Below are 17,563 nucleotides of genomic sequence, written 5' to 3'. Positions count from 1 at the left end.
TCCTCCTCCTCTTCCTCGGCTGGAGTTGTTTATTTTTACCGTCGTCGCCCCTTTGTCGTTGTTCATCCCGGGGCGGGCCCAGCGGCGGCGGGAAAGGGGGAAAACCGAGGCGGGGCGGCGGCGGGAGGGGACATTGAGGTGTGCCGCGGGGCATCTCGGGAGTTGTAGTTCTCTGCCTCCGCTGCGGCTGCGCTTTACGGCAGGACGTGACGGTGAGGGGAGCGACMGGGAGAGCGCGGGAGAACGGGAGGTGAGGGGGAAACGGAGGAAAAAAGGGAGAAAGGAAAAGGGAGGGTCTGCCCCAACTGAGGGACAGCCCGGGGGAGCAGGGGTGGCGAGGGGGCTGCGCTGCCCCGGCCGTGGGCGRCAAGGACAGCCCCAGTCCCGGCTGGGCAGGAGAAGGCCGAGGAACAGGCTGCGGGACTCCCTGTCAGCTGCGTGTGGAAGGGGGTGACGCCTTCTCCATCCCCGTGCAGCGCTGAGGGGCTGCCCCGARCCCTCCCGGGGTGGCTGCTTAAAGGCTGAGKGGCCGTGCGGTGACATGAGCGGTGTCTCTCCATCCCGGCAGGAYCCGGCCCCGGGACGCGGAGCAGCAGCATGCCCTGCCCCCGTGGGAGCTGTCCTCACCTCCTGTGATGAACCTCTACGTGCGGCTGTTCACCGCGGGCAGGATGCTGCCCCAGCCCTGGCGCTTCTTCTCGCGGGCCGCGGAGGATTTGGCACTGCAGAGGATCAGGAAGGTGCTGTGCGTGGCAGAGAAGAACGATGCTGCCCGAGGGATCGCTGACCTGCTCTCCAACAGCAGGATGCGGCGGGTAGGAACACCCCACATCTCGCTGCTCCCTGGTACACGGCTTAGCTGGCTGGGGAGGGTTAGCAGCACAGCCCTGGGCTCTCAGATGGGGTCTGTGTCATGTGTGGCAGCCCCAGCATGACACTTGGCTTAGACACTTCACATCAGCACATGCCACACCTGGCACTGTTTTTATCTCTGAACACACGAAGGTACAAGAATGGCTTTGTTCTGTGGAYAAACACTACTTGCCCAAATGTATTTGGGAGTCTCAGGTTCGTTTCTCTTGTGGTTTAAATCCAGTGGGAACTCAACTCTCTCTGCCCAGGCTGCCTCCTGCARGCASTGAGCTCYGTGGTGAGGGCTCCCTGGTCACTCCTGGATTAGCAGTGTATAACAGAGGTTTTAGGAACTGAAACCAACCATTGGCATGCATTTCCCTGTCTAAAAGTACCATTTCTGTAGCATCAGCAAGTGTCAGKGGTTTACTGAAGATCACCAAATAAAGCAAAAATGGGCTGTGGTTTGGAGAAGAGGAATTCAAAGATTTCTTCACTCTGCTKCTCTGGTAACAGTTTGTATAATCATTTGCTATTTCCAAACTAAGGAACTAGAARGKKCTATTAGACCAGAATCAGARAATTGCTGAGGTTGGAAAAGACCTCTGAGATCAAGTCCAACTCGTGATCACCACTTTTACACCCAGACCAGAGCACTGAGTGCCACATCCAGTTGTTCCTTGAACGACTCCAGTTGTGGTGACTCCGTCGCCTCCCTGGGCAGCTCCAATGTTTGATTACCCCTTCCACAAAGAAATTGTTCCTGATATCCAACCTAACCCTTTCTAGCACAGCCTGAGGCTGTTTTCTCTCATCTTGTCACTGGGAAGAGAAGCTGACTCCCTCCTGGCTCCAGCCTCCTTTATTTGAATAAAAGATGTTATTGAGAATCTGAACATTGACAGTCCCAATCAAGAAATCATCCTGCTTCTGTGAAAAAAAAAGCAGAAAATACACAATCTAAAAACTTCATGAGTCCCAGTTAGGTGGGAGGTAGCCTTGGGGCCCTGGAGCTGGGACATCATTTGTCATTTGAGCAGGAGATCTGTTTGTCAGGAGTTTCTCTGATCACTGGCCAGCCCCATTAAACAAATCAGTTCTTCATTATCCATGGGGAGATAATGCTGGAATCACCTTCAGGAATGGTTTAAAATTCTCTTACCTTAGAAATCACCATTTCAGCTACTCCATAAATGATACAGGAGATTTCCACCCTGTTGCTACAATTCCCATTAGCTCCAGTACCTGGTTTTTGTTTGCCATGTGCCTTGTGCTCCATCCTGGTGTGGACAAAGTAAAACAGGATGGATTTGTTTGCTGTTAAAAAATTAATTAAGAAAAATTAAAATCTATGTTCTGTTAAAAGCCAGAAACTCARGAATTCTCCTTTTCCTTCCAGCGAGAAGGGTTTTCCAAGTTCAACAAGATCTATGAATACGACTACCAGATATTTGGCCAGGTAGGAGTTTCTCTCAATCTGCTGCTGGACTAATGAAGTACAAATAGTAATTAATAAAAGTGGTTTGTCAGGGGTTACAAAACATTGCTCCAGCCATGGGGATGTTCTGCCCAAGGACGAGGAAAAGTCAGATGCTGTTTTCCTGGCTCAACCACCTGTTTTGTTGCTTCAAATCTTTCAGCTTTCTGGTTTTCTATCAGTGAAAAATGCATTGCTGTTTAGAATTGGGAGCCTCCTACAGAGGATAAGATCATGGATAGAGCTTGTTATGATGTGTTGTGGTTGTCCCATCCCTGCAAGTGYTCAAGGCCAGGTTGGATGGGGTTTGGAACAGCCTGGGATAGTGGRAGTGTCCCWKCCCATGGCAGGGGGTRGCACTGGATGGGTTTTAAGGACCCTCCCAAYCCAAACCATTCTGTGATTAACAGGAGAAAGGTGTCACTAATACTGTAAACTGAGAACTAGAGGAAGGTTTGGGGGCTGTGGGTAGTGTCTGGTGAATGATGAGCATTAATTTCTTCGCTCTGTCTCTTGCAGAATGTTACCATGGTGATGACATCTGTGTCAGGACATTTACTGGCTCATGATTTCACCATGCCATTTCGCAAATGGTTGGTACCTCATGCCCCTGGCAGGGAGGGCTCTGTCACCTCCTGCCCCTCACAGGAAGGGTCTGTCACCTCCTGCTCTCACCCTTGAGCCAAGTGGAATGCTGCAAGGTCAAAGACAAGGGGGCGACTCTGACTCAAGAGTAGAGTGTTCCAAATTTTATAGAAAATAACTAAAATATTATTTCAAATTCCTGTCTTCAGAGCACTGAAAAACCCTGAAGACATAATACTGGTTAAAATACATCAAGACAGACCCAGGGAATCAAACTAATTCCAAACTGGGATGGTTTTGTATTCTTTGTTCAGCTAGGGACTGTTCTGGGCAGTGAGATGCTTTCTCTGCCTTACCTCCCTTTGTTCTCTGAGTTTCACRTAAGAGAAGTTGCTTGTTGCCTTCCAGATTTGCTGTTTTCTCTGGCTGTTTTTTCATTCTTTTGCTTTTAAATGTTTTTCAGCATTTCATGGGAATTCTCTGTTGTCTAAGAGGAGGCCTGTAATGAAATACATTAATTCCAGTWCTTAGACAGCACTAGTTAGTGTCTCAAAAAAGCCTTTTAGTTGATGTGATGCACACACATCTTTATCCTCTATTTTTCCAGGCATAGCTGCAACCCTTTGGCTCTTTTTGATGCTGAAATTGAGAAGTATTGCCCTGAAAATTACATGGATATCAAGGTACATCATGGTTAAGGTTTTCCCTGAAACTGAGTTCAGACGTTGGTTCAACAAATATCACCCCAAACAGAAGGATGATCTTACCTTTGTCCTTAACATACAAATTTCAGCAGTTTAGCAAATTCCTCCTACATTTTCTTGGACTGTAAATGCTGTTCATTTGTGACACTCAAACTGTTCTCCTCATGTACAAGTAGTGCAGTGARGGAACAGCTAAAAATAGAGATGTTTTTCCCCAACAAGGTGGAATTAGTGATYGTGTCTCAATTTACAGAAAAAGACATTTTTAAAAAACATTTTTAGACATTGTGGTACAACCYGCTCCAAGCTGAGCTTTTTAACAGAATTAGATGTAAATAAATGACTCAGTTCTTTTGAGAGYCGCTTAATCTCCCGAGACACAGAATTACAAAATGTTATTGCAACAACCCATCTCCATGGATACATGTTACATTTTGTGTTCAGTGAGTCATTCTGAAATGAAATGACAGAGCAAGCGGCCTGGAATGTTCTCTCTGTGTTGTTTTCCTCCTGTCAGAGAACCCTTGAACGAGAAATCCAGCAGTGCCAAGCCCTGGTGATCTGGACTGACTGTGATCGAGAAGGAGAGAACATCGGCTTTGAGATCATCCAAGTGTGCAGAGCTGGTGTGTAGAGCATTTTCATCAGTCTGAGTTCCATTAAAGGTTTAACAGGTCTAAGGTTTAAAAGGTCTTTCCTTTAGAAGAGGCAAATTCTCCATTTTGCTGTGTCCAGGTTAAATGCTGACTGCAGTTCTGATAAATATCTGGCTTTGGTAGAGGAGAAATAAATGCAACTGCTGGAAAGCTGTAGAAGCATGCTCCCTCAACGAGAGCTGTTTATTAGTTGCTCCTTTCCGTTGGTGTTCGAGCCACTCTGATTTCTGTTCCGTGTGTATCTGGCAGTAAAGCCAAACCTCCAGGTTTTCCGGGCCCGGTTTTCTGAGATCACACTTCACGCTGTCAGATCAGCCTGCGAGAACCTCACCCAGCCCGACCAAAAAACGAGCGATGCCGTGGACGTCAGGCAGGAGCTGGACCTCAGGATAGGTACATAAACATCTGTTACTGTAACCCAAACACAAGGCAGAAATGCTCTCTGTAGTCTCATAAACCTGATTTTTACATAAACAACATSTTATGTTTTACTGGAAATGTGCTCTTTGATCAGAGAATCATCAGCTCCCACAATTGAGTCCAACCTGTGACCAATCCATTCCTTGTCCACAGACCAGAGCACTAAGTACCACATTCATTTGTTTCTTGAACACCTCCAGGGATGGTAACTCCACCACCTCCCTGAGCAGTCCATTCCAACATTTAACAGCCCTTTCTATGAAGAAATGCCTCCTGAAAGGAGGAAATTTCTCCTTGAAGCAAATATTAGGTTTATAGCTCATGCAGCACTGACAAGCTTCTGCAGCTGAGTATTGAACAGAGTAAAATTGATGCTCAGAATATTAAAAATAACCATCTGAAGTGCTGTGATTATCATTCAACATTGTTGTATTTGGTTCTGGTGCCCATTTTGTTTCCTCAGGTGCTGCATTCACCAGGTTCCAGACACTGAGGCTGCGKAAGATTTTCCCTGATATTTTGGCAGATCAGCTGATCAGCTATGGCAGCTGCCAGTTCCCGACACTGGGATTTGTAGTTGAACGCTTTAAAGCCATCCAGGCCTTTGTTCCTGAAGCCTTCTACAAAATTAAAGGTATGTGTGGGGAAACACAGTTCTGRGCTCCATCTTCAAGGGTTTGTTGTGGATAGAAAGGAAAAATGTTGGATAAGCAAACAAAAAGTGCTGCAGAGATGGTTTCCTCTTCCTCTGCCATGACCACTGAGCAGAMCTGGAGGGTTTCCAAGTGCCTTTGTGGTATTTCCATTTTGTGGCTCCTCTCTCAGCCAGCTCTGTTGTCCATCACAGTGACCCATGACCATGAAGATGGCAGCGTGATCTTCAACTGGAAGAGGAACCGGCTCTTCAATCACACAGCGTGCCTGGTCCTTTACCAGATGTGTATGGAGGTAGGAAAGCTTATCAATAGTTGTATAATCCAGACTCAGCCAAACAGTCCCAGTATTTGTCTTGTTCAAGACCTTCAAAGAACAGCTTGTGTAAACTCCTAAAGGAGATTTGGGGTTTGCTTACTCTGTTTAGGATCCGGTAGCAACTGTTGTTGATGTTGTGAGCAAGCCAAAGAGCAAATGGAGGCCCCTGCCCCTGGACACTGTGGTATGTTTGAATTCTGGGAAGGATTYCTCTGAAAAGTGCTTTGAACAGATGTTTTACTCGCTGCTCTGAATTATCCACTAATGCTTCTGGTTTTTCTGGCTCTTCCCAATGCAGGAACTGGAAAAATTGGCTTCCCGCAAACTGAAAATAAATGCAAARGAAACGATGACAATAGCAGAAAAACTCTATACTAAAGGGTAAGTAAGCAAGACTTGGCATAGTAAACTTAATTCTTTTMAAAGTAAATGGCCTTTTGTCCAAAATGGGAAGCATCTTGGAGCAACTCTCAAARTGCTCTCCTGTCTTTCTTCCTAAGGTTCATTAGTTACCCCAGAACTGAGACCAACATCTTCCCCAAGGAGCTGAACCTCTCTGCCTTGGTAGAGCAGCAAACACAGGACCCACACTGGGGAGAGTTTGCACAGAGGATTTTGGATCAGGGTGGGCCAACCCCTCGGAGTGGAACCAAAACCGATCAGGCTCACCCTCCCATTCACCCCACAAAATAYACCTCTGGCCTGCAGGTGGGAGTAACCAGAGGGAATTGGATGGGGTTGTGTTGCTTGATAGACAAAGATTAAAGTCTTAACATGGTCATTAGCAGAAAGATTTTGTGGTGTCTTGTTAACCTGGGAGGTCACTGACCCTTCTCCCTGTTTGATCTCAGGGCAATGAGCAGAGACTCTATGAATTCATCGTGCGCCACTTTTTGGCTTGCTGCTCTCAAGATGCCAAAGGACAGGAAACAACTGTGGAGATCAGCATTGCCAATGAGCAATTCATTGCTCAAGGACTCATGATCCTGGCCCGGAATTACCTGGAAGTRTATCCTTATGACAAGTGGAGTGATAAGGTAATCCCCTTGAGGAACATAAGTGCTAAAGCAGCACTTCACTGCCAACTTCACACCTCCCTGCAATACATCTTTTGAGTGTTTCTGGCCATTTCACTCAGAGCCTTTGTCCTGAGTGARTGGAGCAGGAAGCAGTTTCAGAGATTCTCCTTCCCTTCAGGTTATCCCGCTGTATCAGAAGGGGTYTCGCTTTCAGCCCACCACAGTGGAGATGGTGGATGGGGAAACCAGTCCTCCYATGCTCCTCACAGAAGCGGATCTCATTGCTCTCATGGAAAAACAYGGCATTGGTCAGTATGGGCAGCGTGGCCTCTCGCTCTTGGCAGAGGGAATTCTCTCCAGGGAATTCTCCAAATGTTGCAGATAAGAAGTCACTTGTGCAGAATAAAGGGATATAAAGGACAAAGTCCAAACATCCTCAGGAGCCTGCAGTGCACCTCCAGTACCCAGGGAGATGGGCAATTTCGGGTCCAGAGTGTGCCACCAGCACCTTGCTGGCCTCAGTGCCAATGGGGCACGAGGGCAGTGCTGCTCCTCACCATAAGTTGTGTCCTTGTCCCTGGGCACAGGGTGCTCCTGATTTGACAGAGATCTCTCTGCTTCCAGGGACTGACGCCACCCACGCAGAGCACATCGAGACGATCAAGACGCGGATGTATGTGGGGCTTACAGCAGATCAGCGCTTCCTGCCCGGCCACCTGGGCATGGGGCTGGTGGAAGGTGAGGCAAGAGCCCTTTCAAAGAGGGCAGGGTCCTTTCCTGCTCCTTCCTTTTGCTTACCATTCCATGTATTCCTCAGGCTATGATTCCATGGGCTATGAGATGTCCAAGCCTGACCTTCGGGCTGAGCTGGAGGCTGATTTAAAACTGATCTGTGAGGGGAAGAAAGACAAATCTGTGGTGTTGCAGCAGCARGTCCAAAAGTACAAGCACGTCTTCATTGAAGCTGTGGCCAGAGCCAACAAGTGAGTCCGRGTTTTGCCCTCTTCCTTTTGCTTTGCTCTGCTGGGTGGTGCTGGCTGCTCATCTGGGGCTCAGCTTGGAGTGGGGGATCCTGTTACACTGTTTCCCTGGAATTTGGGATCCTGTCACACTGTTTCCCTGGAGCTCTGCCCTCTGTGTGTAGGCGTTTGCATGGGAAAGGATGACTCGCAGCCTGGCATGCTGTCAGGCGTTCCTGCCAGCTRAGGGTTTAAACCAGGATGAGCATTTAAGATTAAATTTGGGGGTGGCAACATGCAATGACCTCTGATGTTGTACCCACACCTTTCCTGTTCCAGAAATGTGCTGCTGAATCAATGTGCTCATGGAGAATCTCAGAGGAGCTGTGTGGGGGCTGCAGGCTCTGAGTCACTGCACCACCTGATTGCTCCTTGCAGAAACACACAGGATGCTCTGCTCCTTTCTTTACAGGTTGGACCAGGCCCTGGCTCAGTATTTTGGGGAAGCTGCAGAAATTCCAGAGCAGGATGAGGTGTACCCAGCAACGCCCGTTTCTGTTCGGAARTGTCCCCAGTGCAACAGTGACATGGTCCTGAAGACCAGGAAGAATGGCGGGTTGGTGACCTTCCCTCTTGTAGCCTCCTGTGCTGGTTTGTGTTTCTCCAGGCATTCATTTACCACCTTTGGTAAAAGCTTGGAAACCTTGGTCTGCAGCTCACTGACTCCACCAGCTACATGAGCTGTGTGGACTCAGCTGAACCTCTTCTCAAGTAGGTATTTGCCTTGAAAAATTGCAGTTTTGATGATTTCTGATGGCTGAGAAGACACAATAATGGATCCTTGACTGTCTTGACTTTGCATTGCTCAGTGCCTTTGTCCCACGGCAGGTTCTACCTCAGCTGCATGGGCTATCCAGCCTGTAAAACTGCAGTCTGGTTCCCTGATTTTGTGCTGGATGTGACCAGGGACGAGAGCATTTGTGATGTGTGTAAACCCCACCCAGTTCACAGGTAGGTCATACCAATTATCCCTTGTGGCATGCTTGGGCAGAGACTTCACGAGCTAAGCTGGGCAACCATTTTCCATTCCAGTCTTGGAAAGCTGGAGTAGCACTTTGGGATAGAAAGAAGAGGGGCTGGGGAAACTGATCTACATAGAGCAGAATCAAAACAATAAATAAAAATTCAAATCTAAACTGAGTTCTGTTGGTGAGAAACAKTTGGGGGATTTTGACTCTTCTTTCCTTGCAGACTGAAATTTAAATTCAAGAAAGGCAGCGTTCCACCCGTGATGCCCCTGGAGTTYGTTGGCTGCATTGGAGGCTGTGATGAGATGCTCAAAGAGCTCTTGGACCTCAAGTACTTGCACAGACCATCCCAACCTGCACCGCCCTCCACCCAGSCAGGGCATCACCTGCAGGCCAACCACTCATTGAACAGAGCCAACAGCGAGAGCAGGCCAGCCAGGGGGGCCTCAAACCCGGCACGGGGACACCTCCTGTCTGTGAACTCCTCCAGGACCCCCAGGGCTGCTCCTCCAGCCCCTGCTGACGACGGGAACAATGCTGTGGTGTGCAACTGTGGGAGCGAGGCGCTGCTGCTGACCGTGCGCAAGGAGGGCCCCAACCGCGGCCGCCAGTTCTACAAGTGCAGCTCCAGCACCTGCAACTTCTTCCTCTGGGCTGATGAGCAGCCACAGAACGGAGGCACCGCGGCTCCACGCAGCTCCACGCTGCTCCAGCCCACTGCTGGAAGAGCCCCKGTGGGATTCCAGCGCCCAGGAGGAGGGAGAGAGCCTTTGGGAAGCAGCAGCTCGGATGCTGGAGGTGGCACAATGTGCAGGTGTGACCAGCCTGCCGTGACACGCACAGTGCAGAAGGACGGGCCCAACAAGGGRCGGCAGTTCCACACCTGCCCCAAGCCCCGGGAGCAGCAGTGCGGCTTCTTCCAGTGGGCAGATGAGAACTCGGCACCAGGTACGGCTGGGTGGGGGGAGACACAAGAGCTTGAGGCTGATCTTAAGCTGAACAAAACAAGGAGCTGCAGGTGAGGGTCCAGTGGAGGCCACAAAGATGGTGAGAGGKCTGGAGCATCTCTCTGATGAGGARAGACTGAGGGARTTGGGCCTGTTTAGTGTAGAAAAGACTGAGAGGGGATTTCAGATTTTTTWATGCAGATAAATATCTCAAAGCTGGCTTCCAAAAGGATCGTGCCAGCCCTTTTTTTGGTGGTGCTCAGCAACAGGATGAGGAGCCATGGCCAGAAACTCAAACACAAGAAGTCTGACCTCAATATGAGGGAGAAGTTTTCTATATTAAGGGTGGTAGGGCTGTGGAACAGCTGCCYAGGGAGGTGATGGAGTTTCTCTSTCTGGAGACATTCAAACCCACCTGGACAYGTTCCTGTGTCACCTGCTCCAGGTGACCCTGCCTTGGCCAAGTTGAACYRTGTGATCTCCAGAGGTCCCTTCCAACCCCAGCTATTTAGAGAAACCCCAGGGATTCTGTAAACTCAACACCCCTCTGACACATGGCAGCTCTTGTGCCACCTGATCTATTTAACAGATGTCAGGTTTGTCTTCAGAACATCTGTCAGAAGCTTTACAGCACTTCAAATGTTGCTCTTAAATACAAAGTCTGGCTTACCTTTCCGAGTGCTGGCAGGATATGTCCTCACAGCACATATCYAAGCAGGATGCTTGGCTTCTCTGTGCAGTAAACTTGACCATCTGTCTGTCCATGATTTGTTGGATAAAGTCCAGCACTCTTTCCAACAGTCTGTTTGGGAATTCGTCCTCCCAAATTACAGTGCTCAGCTTTATGAGAGCTGTTATTGACTTGGTACAGAGTTGAAGCAGTGTCACTACTTTTGGAGATCTTAAACCCCATTCTGGCATGCCAGGGAAACTCTGCTGCTCCCTCTGCCCTAGTTTAGGGATKCAGGGAAAGGGCAAGTCATGCTGGAGCTTTGATCAGAGATGAAACCGAGTGTGAAAAGATGCTGAAAACAAAACTAATGACAAAATAAGGATGCAAGAGAGAGAACTGACAAAAAGACACATAACCAGGTACAGAGGGGGACATGTGGTCTGTGAGACATCCTCCTTCTCAGAGTTTTGGTCCTAAAGGCATAAAATCAAGTTTTCAAAACTACTTAAAGCCTAAGTTTTCCTCTGGCATGTTTTGTTTCTGCTTGAGCTGTAGACCAGAGCATGCAAGCAGGCAGATCAGCTTCCCCTGTGCTGTTCCCACGTCTCTAATGCTGCAAGACAAATGGGTAACATTTCACTGTTCAGACAAATCTGAAGCAAATGCAGGTTCAAGAATAATCTGAGAATCCTTCATCTGCTATTTTGAACTTGCCTCRTGTTTCTCACCTGTTTGTGTTTCCAAAGCTCCTTAAATTCGAGTTGTTTACCTCTAGGCCCTTCTGGAGATGACTCTTTGAACCACTTTGGCAGCAGTGGATACTCAAGAGGGTTGGGAAGCAAAGCCAAGAGACCAGGCAGTGTCTCCTCAGGATCTGCTGCCAAGAAACCACGGACCTGCAGCATTTGCCACCAGCCTGGGCACACGAGGAAAACCTGCCCTCAGAACCACTGAGCTGGGATGGACCTCTGAGAGCCTGGAAGGACCAGGATTGTGAACTGCTGCAGGAGCAATCTCTGCCACAAGGAACTGGAGTTTGGAAAGAAGTCCCTTGAGTGTTTTTTGGAAGGRCTGCTCCTGCCAAGGGATGCCATTTGTTACTACAAGGGTTCAACCAGCTTGGAGAAGTGGTTCCACTACCAGCTTTTGTTTTCAGCTGCTCTTCTGCWGAGCAGATTGGGATAGTTTGAACATTCCAAGAAAGCACTTGGAAGCTGAGTCTGCGGAGTAAACTGGACTGGATCGTTCCCCTGCACCATCCTGGTGGCTGCCCGTGGCCTTTCTGTAGAGGGAAGAGCTGGATCAGGCCACCAGGACAGACACCAGGGCTGCTGAGCTCTGCCCAGCCCYTGCCTTTCCACAGTGTGGAATTCAAATTTCCTTCTAAGTTGATGTTACCTAAGCAACATTTCCCGTTTTACCTGGGTTGTCCCTGCCAGTGAAAGAGGGTCAGGTGCAGAGGAGTTGGATCTGATGCTTGTCCTGGGAGCAGCTCAGCTGCAGTGCTCAGGAAAAGCCTTCATTTTAGATGGTCCCTCAGTTTGAAAGGAAGTTCTTCCTCCAAGTTTGAGACATGCCTTTGTGATGCTGCTAGCTGATGAAAGTTATTTTTGTCAAACTACTAAGTTTCTTATTAAAATATTTAAATTTTAAATTTGACGCAGTGACACCTTAATTCTKCCTAATTATTTATTCCTACACAAAACAGTGAAGCTTTCACTGTAAAAGCATCCAGCCAAATCTTGCTCTTTCCACTCACTGGAACAATACAGGAGCTTTCTTGGCAGAAATTCCCCACAGCAATTTAGAAGTGAGCTACAAAGGGATAGGAAAAGTTGTTTTATCTCACCAGCTGCATCTGCTGACCCAGGACAGACAGACAGAGCTGGCTGAGCTGAAGGGAGGCTCTGTTTTCCTGCTCTGAGTTCAGACTGAACTCCCTGGGAAGCCAAACTGTCTCTTTCCTCACTGTTGGGGCTTCCTCTGTTCATCAAAGGAGGGAGAKCTGCAGGATTCCTTTGTGCTGTGCTGCCAGGACCTCCAGTGCTGCTCAGGATCCTGCTCCTGGGCATGTTCCTGGGGTCAGCACTGAGGGGATGGGCAGGAAGCTGGAAGCAGAGCCCACAGCAGCACAGGTCTGAAAGAGAGCCTTAAACTCTGCAGCAGTCCATTGCTCTCAGGCCTAAATCCACGCAGAAAATCAGGAGAATTTGGGTTGCATTTGTCTGTACCCCTCACTCCCACCATTAACAGCCGTGGCCTAAAAATATACACCCTGGGCTAAAATAACAGGATTACGAGGGTTTGGAATGCAGTCACGAGCCAAGGTGGCAGCAGCCTGGGCAGCCACCTTGGAATGGCAGCAGCAGTGGGAAGCAGCTGTGCAGGACATGGTGAGCAGSGTAAACCCTGCTGGTGGCATCAGCCAGGACAAGCTCTGAGAGTCCAACCCTCAGCTGAGCCCTGTCAAWGGTACAAGCTCAGTGCCCAGACAGCTCACACACTTCTGTGGGTGCAGGGCTTTGGAAGAGGAGAAGGGAGACCTTGCAGGATGGGATCTGACCAACACCAAGCTCTCGATGCAGCAAGGGGACACCCTGGGTGGTTCCCAGGAAGGCCACCACAACTGGGGGGGGTCACTTCAACCCTCACCACAAGGACAGAGACAAAAGAGAGCTGACACCGGAGAAGCAGTGTGCACAGGGAAGGTTTATTCTCATCACTGACACCTGGGAAGTGGTTTGGAGGAACAAAGGAATTGTCAGACAGGGAGGAAAGGCAGGTTTTTTCCTCCCATAAACAAGATGAGAGCTGTAAAGAAAATTAAACCACAACAGCTGCTCACAGTGAAGTCCACAGGATTTCTCCAGCTCCACCCACATGCAAAACCARCTCTTCCCATTAAATATAAGAAAAAATTCCTTTGCTCTGGGACTAGAGCCAGACCAAACCCTACTAGCAGCCACTCAAAGGAAAAAAAACAAAAAACCAACAAAACACCCAAACAAAACATATCTTCATAATAAAAAGCATAAACCACTTCAGTTCTTGCAAGCACTCTGCTCACATCATTCTTTCCCTGCTTCCCCACCCCATACCGAGGGGTGCCAGGAAAAAAGGGACCTCAAGACAGCAGCAATACATGTGTGAAAAGGTGACCAGACAGACCTGGAGGGGACACAGCCCTGCTGCAGCCTCCAACTGAAACCAGGAGCTTCCCCAGAGCCAGCAGCTCTTCCAGCAAAGCACTGCATGGGACAAAGACCCCTTCCTCGGGGCAGTGCCAACACTGTCAGGACAAAGAGGCAGAGCTGAGCTCACTCCTTCTGGCAGCTGAAAGGGTTTCCAGGGAATAACCCCCCAGCCCCATTTGCTATGGCTGTAGCATCAAGCACCCAGACAAACACCCAGGTCATCCATGAGGCTTATTTTGGATTGGCAAATTCCTAGAGGTGGGTGGGGCTCCCCCCTGCCCCGAGTGCTGGCACAGTGAGACCATGTGGTGTGCTGGTGAAAGAACCCACCCAGGACGCTGCACCTGAGGGGTCTGCAGGACACAGCAGTGGGAAGGGGCTGCTCTCCTCCAGCTCCAGCTGGTCTCGGAGCATGAGAGGAGCCAGACAGCTGGGACAGGCAGAGGACACTGGGAGCCAGAGACCAAACATGCTTCAATGGGCTCCCAGCAGACAGAACTCACCCGTGGGTACTCCCGGTGTGGGCTGCCCTCACCCCAGGTTCGGCAGAGCCTCCAAGCCAAAGGCTTYTTCTGCCAGCACCCACCTCTACTCAGGCACATTTTATTCACACAGGAAACTTCTTTTTTTTTTCTCATAAAGTGCAAGAACTTTGCCTCTTACTGACTAGTCAACTAGAAGCATCACAGCCCTCACAGCGGGGAGCAGCAGGCAGGGGAGCACCACCCCACGTTCAGGAGCTCCAACACACCGGTCACTTCAGCAGGACCTCTGGCTCAGACACGGCCCTGTAGAGCACAAAGCCCATCTCATCGATTTCCTCTTCCAACAGCCCAGAGAAAAGGTTGATTTTGGGGTTGAAATAGGAAGGCAGGACCCCTTTCTCCAGGAAGGCCACCAGCTCCTCAAGCACCTGCTGGAACCTGTCAGCAAGGCTTTCCTCTGCCCAGTCTGCATCAGTGTCACTGAGGTGCAGGATGACGTGGGTCACRGGGCTGCCACCCAGTTTGTGCAGGCTGGGCTGGCTCCTGCACACGCCGTTCAGGATGCGGAGGCAGAGCTGCCGAGCCCCAGAGTCGCCAGCATCCAGCTTCTTCACCCTCAAGACCTCTGCCCTGTAAAAGCTCTCCAGCCAGAGGTTTTCCACCAGTCCTTCRGGAGGAACAGCCAGAAGAACCTTGTCCTCCATTTCCACCACTGGGAAGAGGGTGATGCTCAGCTCAACCTGATCGTGTTTGACTTCCAGCTTCAGCTCCCGGGAGGCCACGACGGGGTGGATGGCACAGCCCAGCAGGCTGCCGATGGCAGGCCAGTTGATGGAGGCCACCAGCAGCTTGTGGAGGGTCTCRTTGAGCACGTTGGAGGAGAGGTAGCGGCCCACGATGAACCTGTCCCAGGGGCTGCACCCCCGAGGGAAATAGCCCAGATCGATCCTCTTGATCATCCAGTACTGGGGRTTCCTCACCACAGTGTCCTCTCCCGAGATGAGGCTCCAGAGCCCGGYGTCGAGGACCACCGGGAGCATGAGGTGGATGTGGTCAGCTGCCAGGACCTCGAGGCCATCGAGCAGGGCTCCTCTGAGGAAGAGGCGGCCAAAAGGCAGCTCCGGGCATTTGCTGCGCAGGAAGTTCTGCAGTTGGGTGCTGATGCTCCTGGCCAGCTGTGGGACGAGGGATGCTTGGATCTCGGGCACTTCCAGCTCATTGCTGTGTGAGAGGAGCTTCTCCTGCAGTGTGAGGCAGCGCAGGGGGCTGGACTTGGCCTGAGGAATCCCCAGAGGGGCAGAGCAGCCTCTGGAATCTGTGAGAAGGGAGAARTCACAGCTCTGAGCAGATCATCTGCAACTCAGCAGCAGAGGGGAAGGCACGAGTTGTGTGCCCAGCTCTCAGCCCACYCCTCTGGATGGGACACTGACCTCACCAAGGGCCCACTGATGTTAACAGCACTTTTCAGCCCTGCAGAGCCCAAACCAACCTCAAAACCCCACTGTTCCCAGCCTCACCCCTCAGCCAGAGATGGGAATCAGGCAAGGGACTCAGTGCCAGGGTCAGAGAATCACAAAAACATCATTAAACATCACAAAACATCCTGAGCTGGAAGGGACAATGATGATGATCATCCAGTCCAACTCCTGGCCCTGCACCGACACCCCAAGAACCCCACCCTGAACCTGAGAGTATTATCCAAACACTCCTGGAGCTCTGGCAGCCCTGGGGTTGTGCCCATTCCCTGGGGATCCTGGTCAGTGCCCCATCACTCTGGGGAAAGAACCTTTTTCCCGATATCAGCCTAACCCTCAGTTCCTGCTGTTCCCTCACATCCAATCACTGGCCAACAGAGCAACCAGTGCCTGCCCTCCACCTCCTCACACAAGGATCCTCAAACCATCCTGCTCTGGGTCCAGTATCTCAGGGCATGCCCTGGACCGAGCTGGGCCASTTTCCCACTTGGAAAAGCTCCATCTCCATGGGCAGCTGGACAAGGCAGCCTTTGTCTGCAGCAGCTCCCGAGTGCACCTTCCTCCAGGCAGAGCTGACCCAGAAAACKAGTGCAGCCAGAGGAAACAAACCCCGACAGCCCCCGCCCTGGCTGGGCAACCAGGGTGTTATCAGAGGTGCTGTTTCCACAGGCATTGCCTAAAAAGGGGCCCTGGCTTGGGAGCCTCCCAGGCGGCAGGCTCAGTCGGGTCAGCTTTCCGGACACGGAGCTAAAAATAACGTGGAGCTCCCACAGTGCTGGGAGCACTGGCACAGCCACCCGGAGCACATCAAGGTGATCTCCCTGCCTGGACAGCAGGAGCCTCACCTGGCACCAGAGGCTGAGCTGGGGAGAGCAGAGGCTCGCTGAGGTCTTCCCTTCTCTGCTTCTTGGGGGCTTTTGGTGTTGTCTTGATCAGTGCCAARTCCTGCCAGCTCTCCTCCAGGCTCTTCTGCTCAGCCTTGGGATCRCCTTCATCCCGAGGGCTGGTAGCTCGGTCGATCAGCTGGGAGRAGGAAAGAAAACCCAGAGATAAGGTTTTATCTCTGTCTCCCATGAATTATGGGTGACAGCAGCCCCTCAGGAGCACACACATGGGGGGACAGCCCCATGCAAGATTTCTCTTCAGAAAAACTCCGAGTTTGGGGGGGCCACAAAGGTGCACATCATTTTCCCATGAGTTTTGTGAGGAAAACAGATACCCAAATACAACTTAAGTCCCAACTTGGGATGGGATACTGTATCCCGAATACTCCAGCCAAATAGAACATGGAGCTGTACATGGTCTCACATTTGTGCCACATGCAAAGAACCACTTCAGGAGGAGACATCAGTCGACGTTTGTGGCACATATTGCCCCACTACACTGCGGACAACCCAGCTCTCTTGGGCATCTTCCCGTGCTCTGATCCCCGCCCCAGCCTTACCCTCTTGACRGCCAGCGTGGCGATGGCCAGCACAGCCGCGCCGCTGACGCCCAGCACCAGCCTGGCGTTGGCCARCAGCACGTCGAACACGCTGCCCAGCCCGTCGATGACACTGCCCAGCCCGCCGTTCTCCTGCCGCCTGCCCCGCTGGTGCCAAAACGCCGCCATGGTCGCCCTGGGGAGAACGGGAGTGTCACCCCGGGCTGGGGGATCTGTCTTCCCGGGACAGGCACAGCGCGCAGGGAGGAAGGGTTTGGGGAATAAGGGGTTCCGCTGCCTCGCTTCCCTCCACCCGCGGAGCAAAGGCTCCCGCCGCCGCCGGGACGCCTGGGTACGGCGAGGGAGCAAGGGTCACCCGGGGAAGCGACAACCCCGGGGGAGGGACAGCCCAGGRAAGGGACACGCCAGGGAAAGAAGAGGCATTCCAGGGGAGGAAGGGACGCCCCAGAGACTGGGTACCCCCGGGAAGGGACATCCCAGGAAAGGAAGAGGCATTCCGGAGAAGGAATGGACAAGCCGGGGAAAGATCACCCGCTCCTCACCCGGCCCTGCCGCAAAGCGTCGCGGGGCACCGGCGGTGCTGGGGCGGTACCGCGGCCCGCGCCCCCGGGATGGGAGCCCCCCCACCGCACTGAGCGAGGGGAGGCGGCCGGGCCGCGGCACCAGAATCGGG

General features: G+C 51.3%; 2 protein-coding genes across 4 annotated transcripts in view; one reads left to right on the top strand and one right to left on the bottom strand.

The window, feature by feature from the left end:
- The first annotated feature begins 117 nt into the window (after positions 1-117).
- TOP3A (DNA topoisomerase III alpha) lies at positions 118-11,705 on the top strand. Of its 2 annotated transcripts, none has more exons than XM_057381276.1 (20): positions 118-212; positions 569-815; positions 2,252-2,311; positions 2,849-2,922; positions 3,522-3,597; positions 4,136-4,244; positions 4,524-4,667; positions 5,158-5,328; positions 5,542-5,642; positions 5,776-5,850; positions 5,965-6,047; positions 6,167-6,374; positions 6,518-6,703; positions 6,864-6,993; positions 7,310-7,423; positions 7,503-7,668; positions 8,117-8,260; positions 8,533-8,655; positions 8,896-9,620; positions 11,068-11,705. In XM_057381276.1, exons 2-20 carry the CDS (start codon positions 636-638, stop codon positions 11,244-11,246), a joined length of 3,048 nt encoding a protein of 1,015 aa, XP_057237259.1. In that variant the 5' UTR covers positions 118-212; positions 569-635; the 3' UTR covers positions 11,247-11,705. The 2 variants fall into 2 exon arrangements, with proteins under 2 accessions (XP_057237259.1, XP_057237258.1); XM_057381275.1 differs by having other exon boundaries at positions 119-250.
- Positions 11,706-12,983: 1,278 nt separating this feature from the next.
- The window catches only part of MIEF2 (mitochondrial elongation factor 2), a 4,810-nt gene continuing 230 nt past the window's right edge, over positions 12,984-17,563 (bottom strand). The window contains exons 1-4 of one of the 2 annotated variants that reach the window (XM_057381273.1): positions 17,433-17,557; positions 16,891-17,065; positions 16,292-16,469; positions 12,984-15,286 (exon numbers count right to left, since the gene is read on the bottom strand). In XM_057381273.1, the coding sequence (XP_057237256.1) occupies positions 14,241-15,286; positions 16,292-16,469; positions 16,891-17,058 (1,392 nt within the window). In that variant the 5' untranslated portion in view covers positions 17,059-17,065; positions 17,433-17,557 and the 3' untranslated portion in view covers positions 12,984-14,240. Of the gene's footprint in view, positions 15,287-16,291; positions 16,470-16,890; positions 17,066-17,432; positions 17,558-17,563 lie in introns of those variants that run through there. The other variant, XM_057381274.1, reaches the window with a different exon arrangement.

This window comes from Malurus melanocephalus, unplaced genomic scaffold (genome assembly GCF_030028575.1).
Source record: "Malurus melanocephalus ecotype Western Australia unplaced genomic scaffold, MMel_1.1 scaffold_504, whole genome shotgun sequence".
Classification (NCBI taxonomy): Eukaryota; Metazoa; Chordata; class Aves; order Passeriformes; family Maluridae; genus Malurus; species Malurus melanocephalus.
This window is presented reverse-complemented; position numbering and strand designations above follow the sequence as displayed.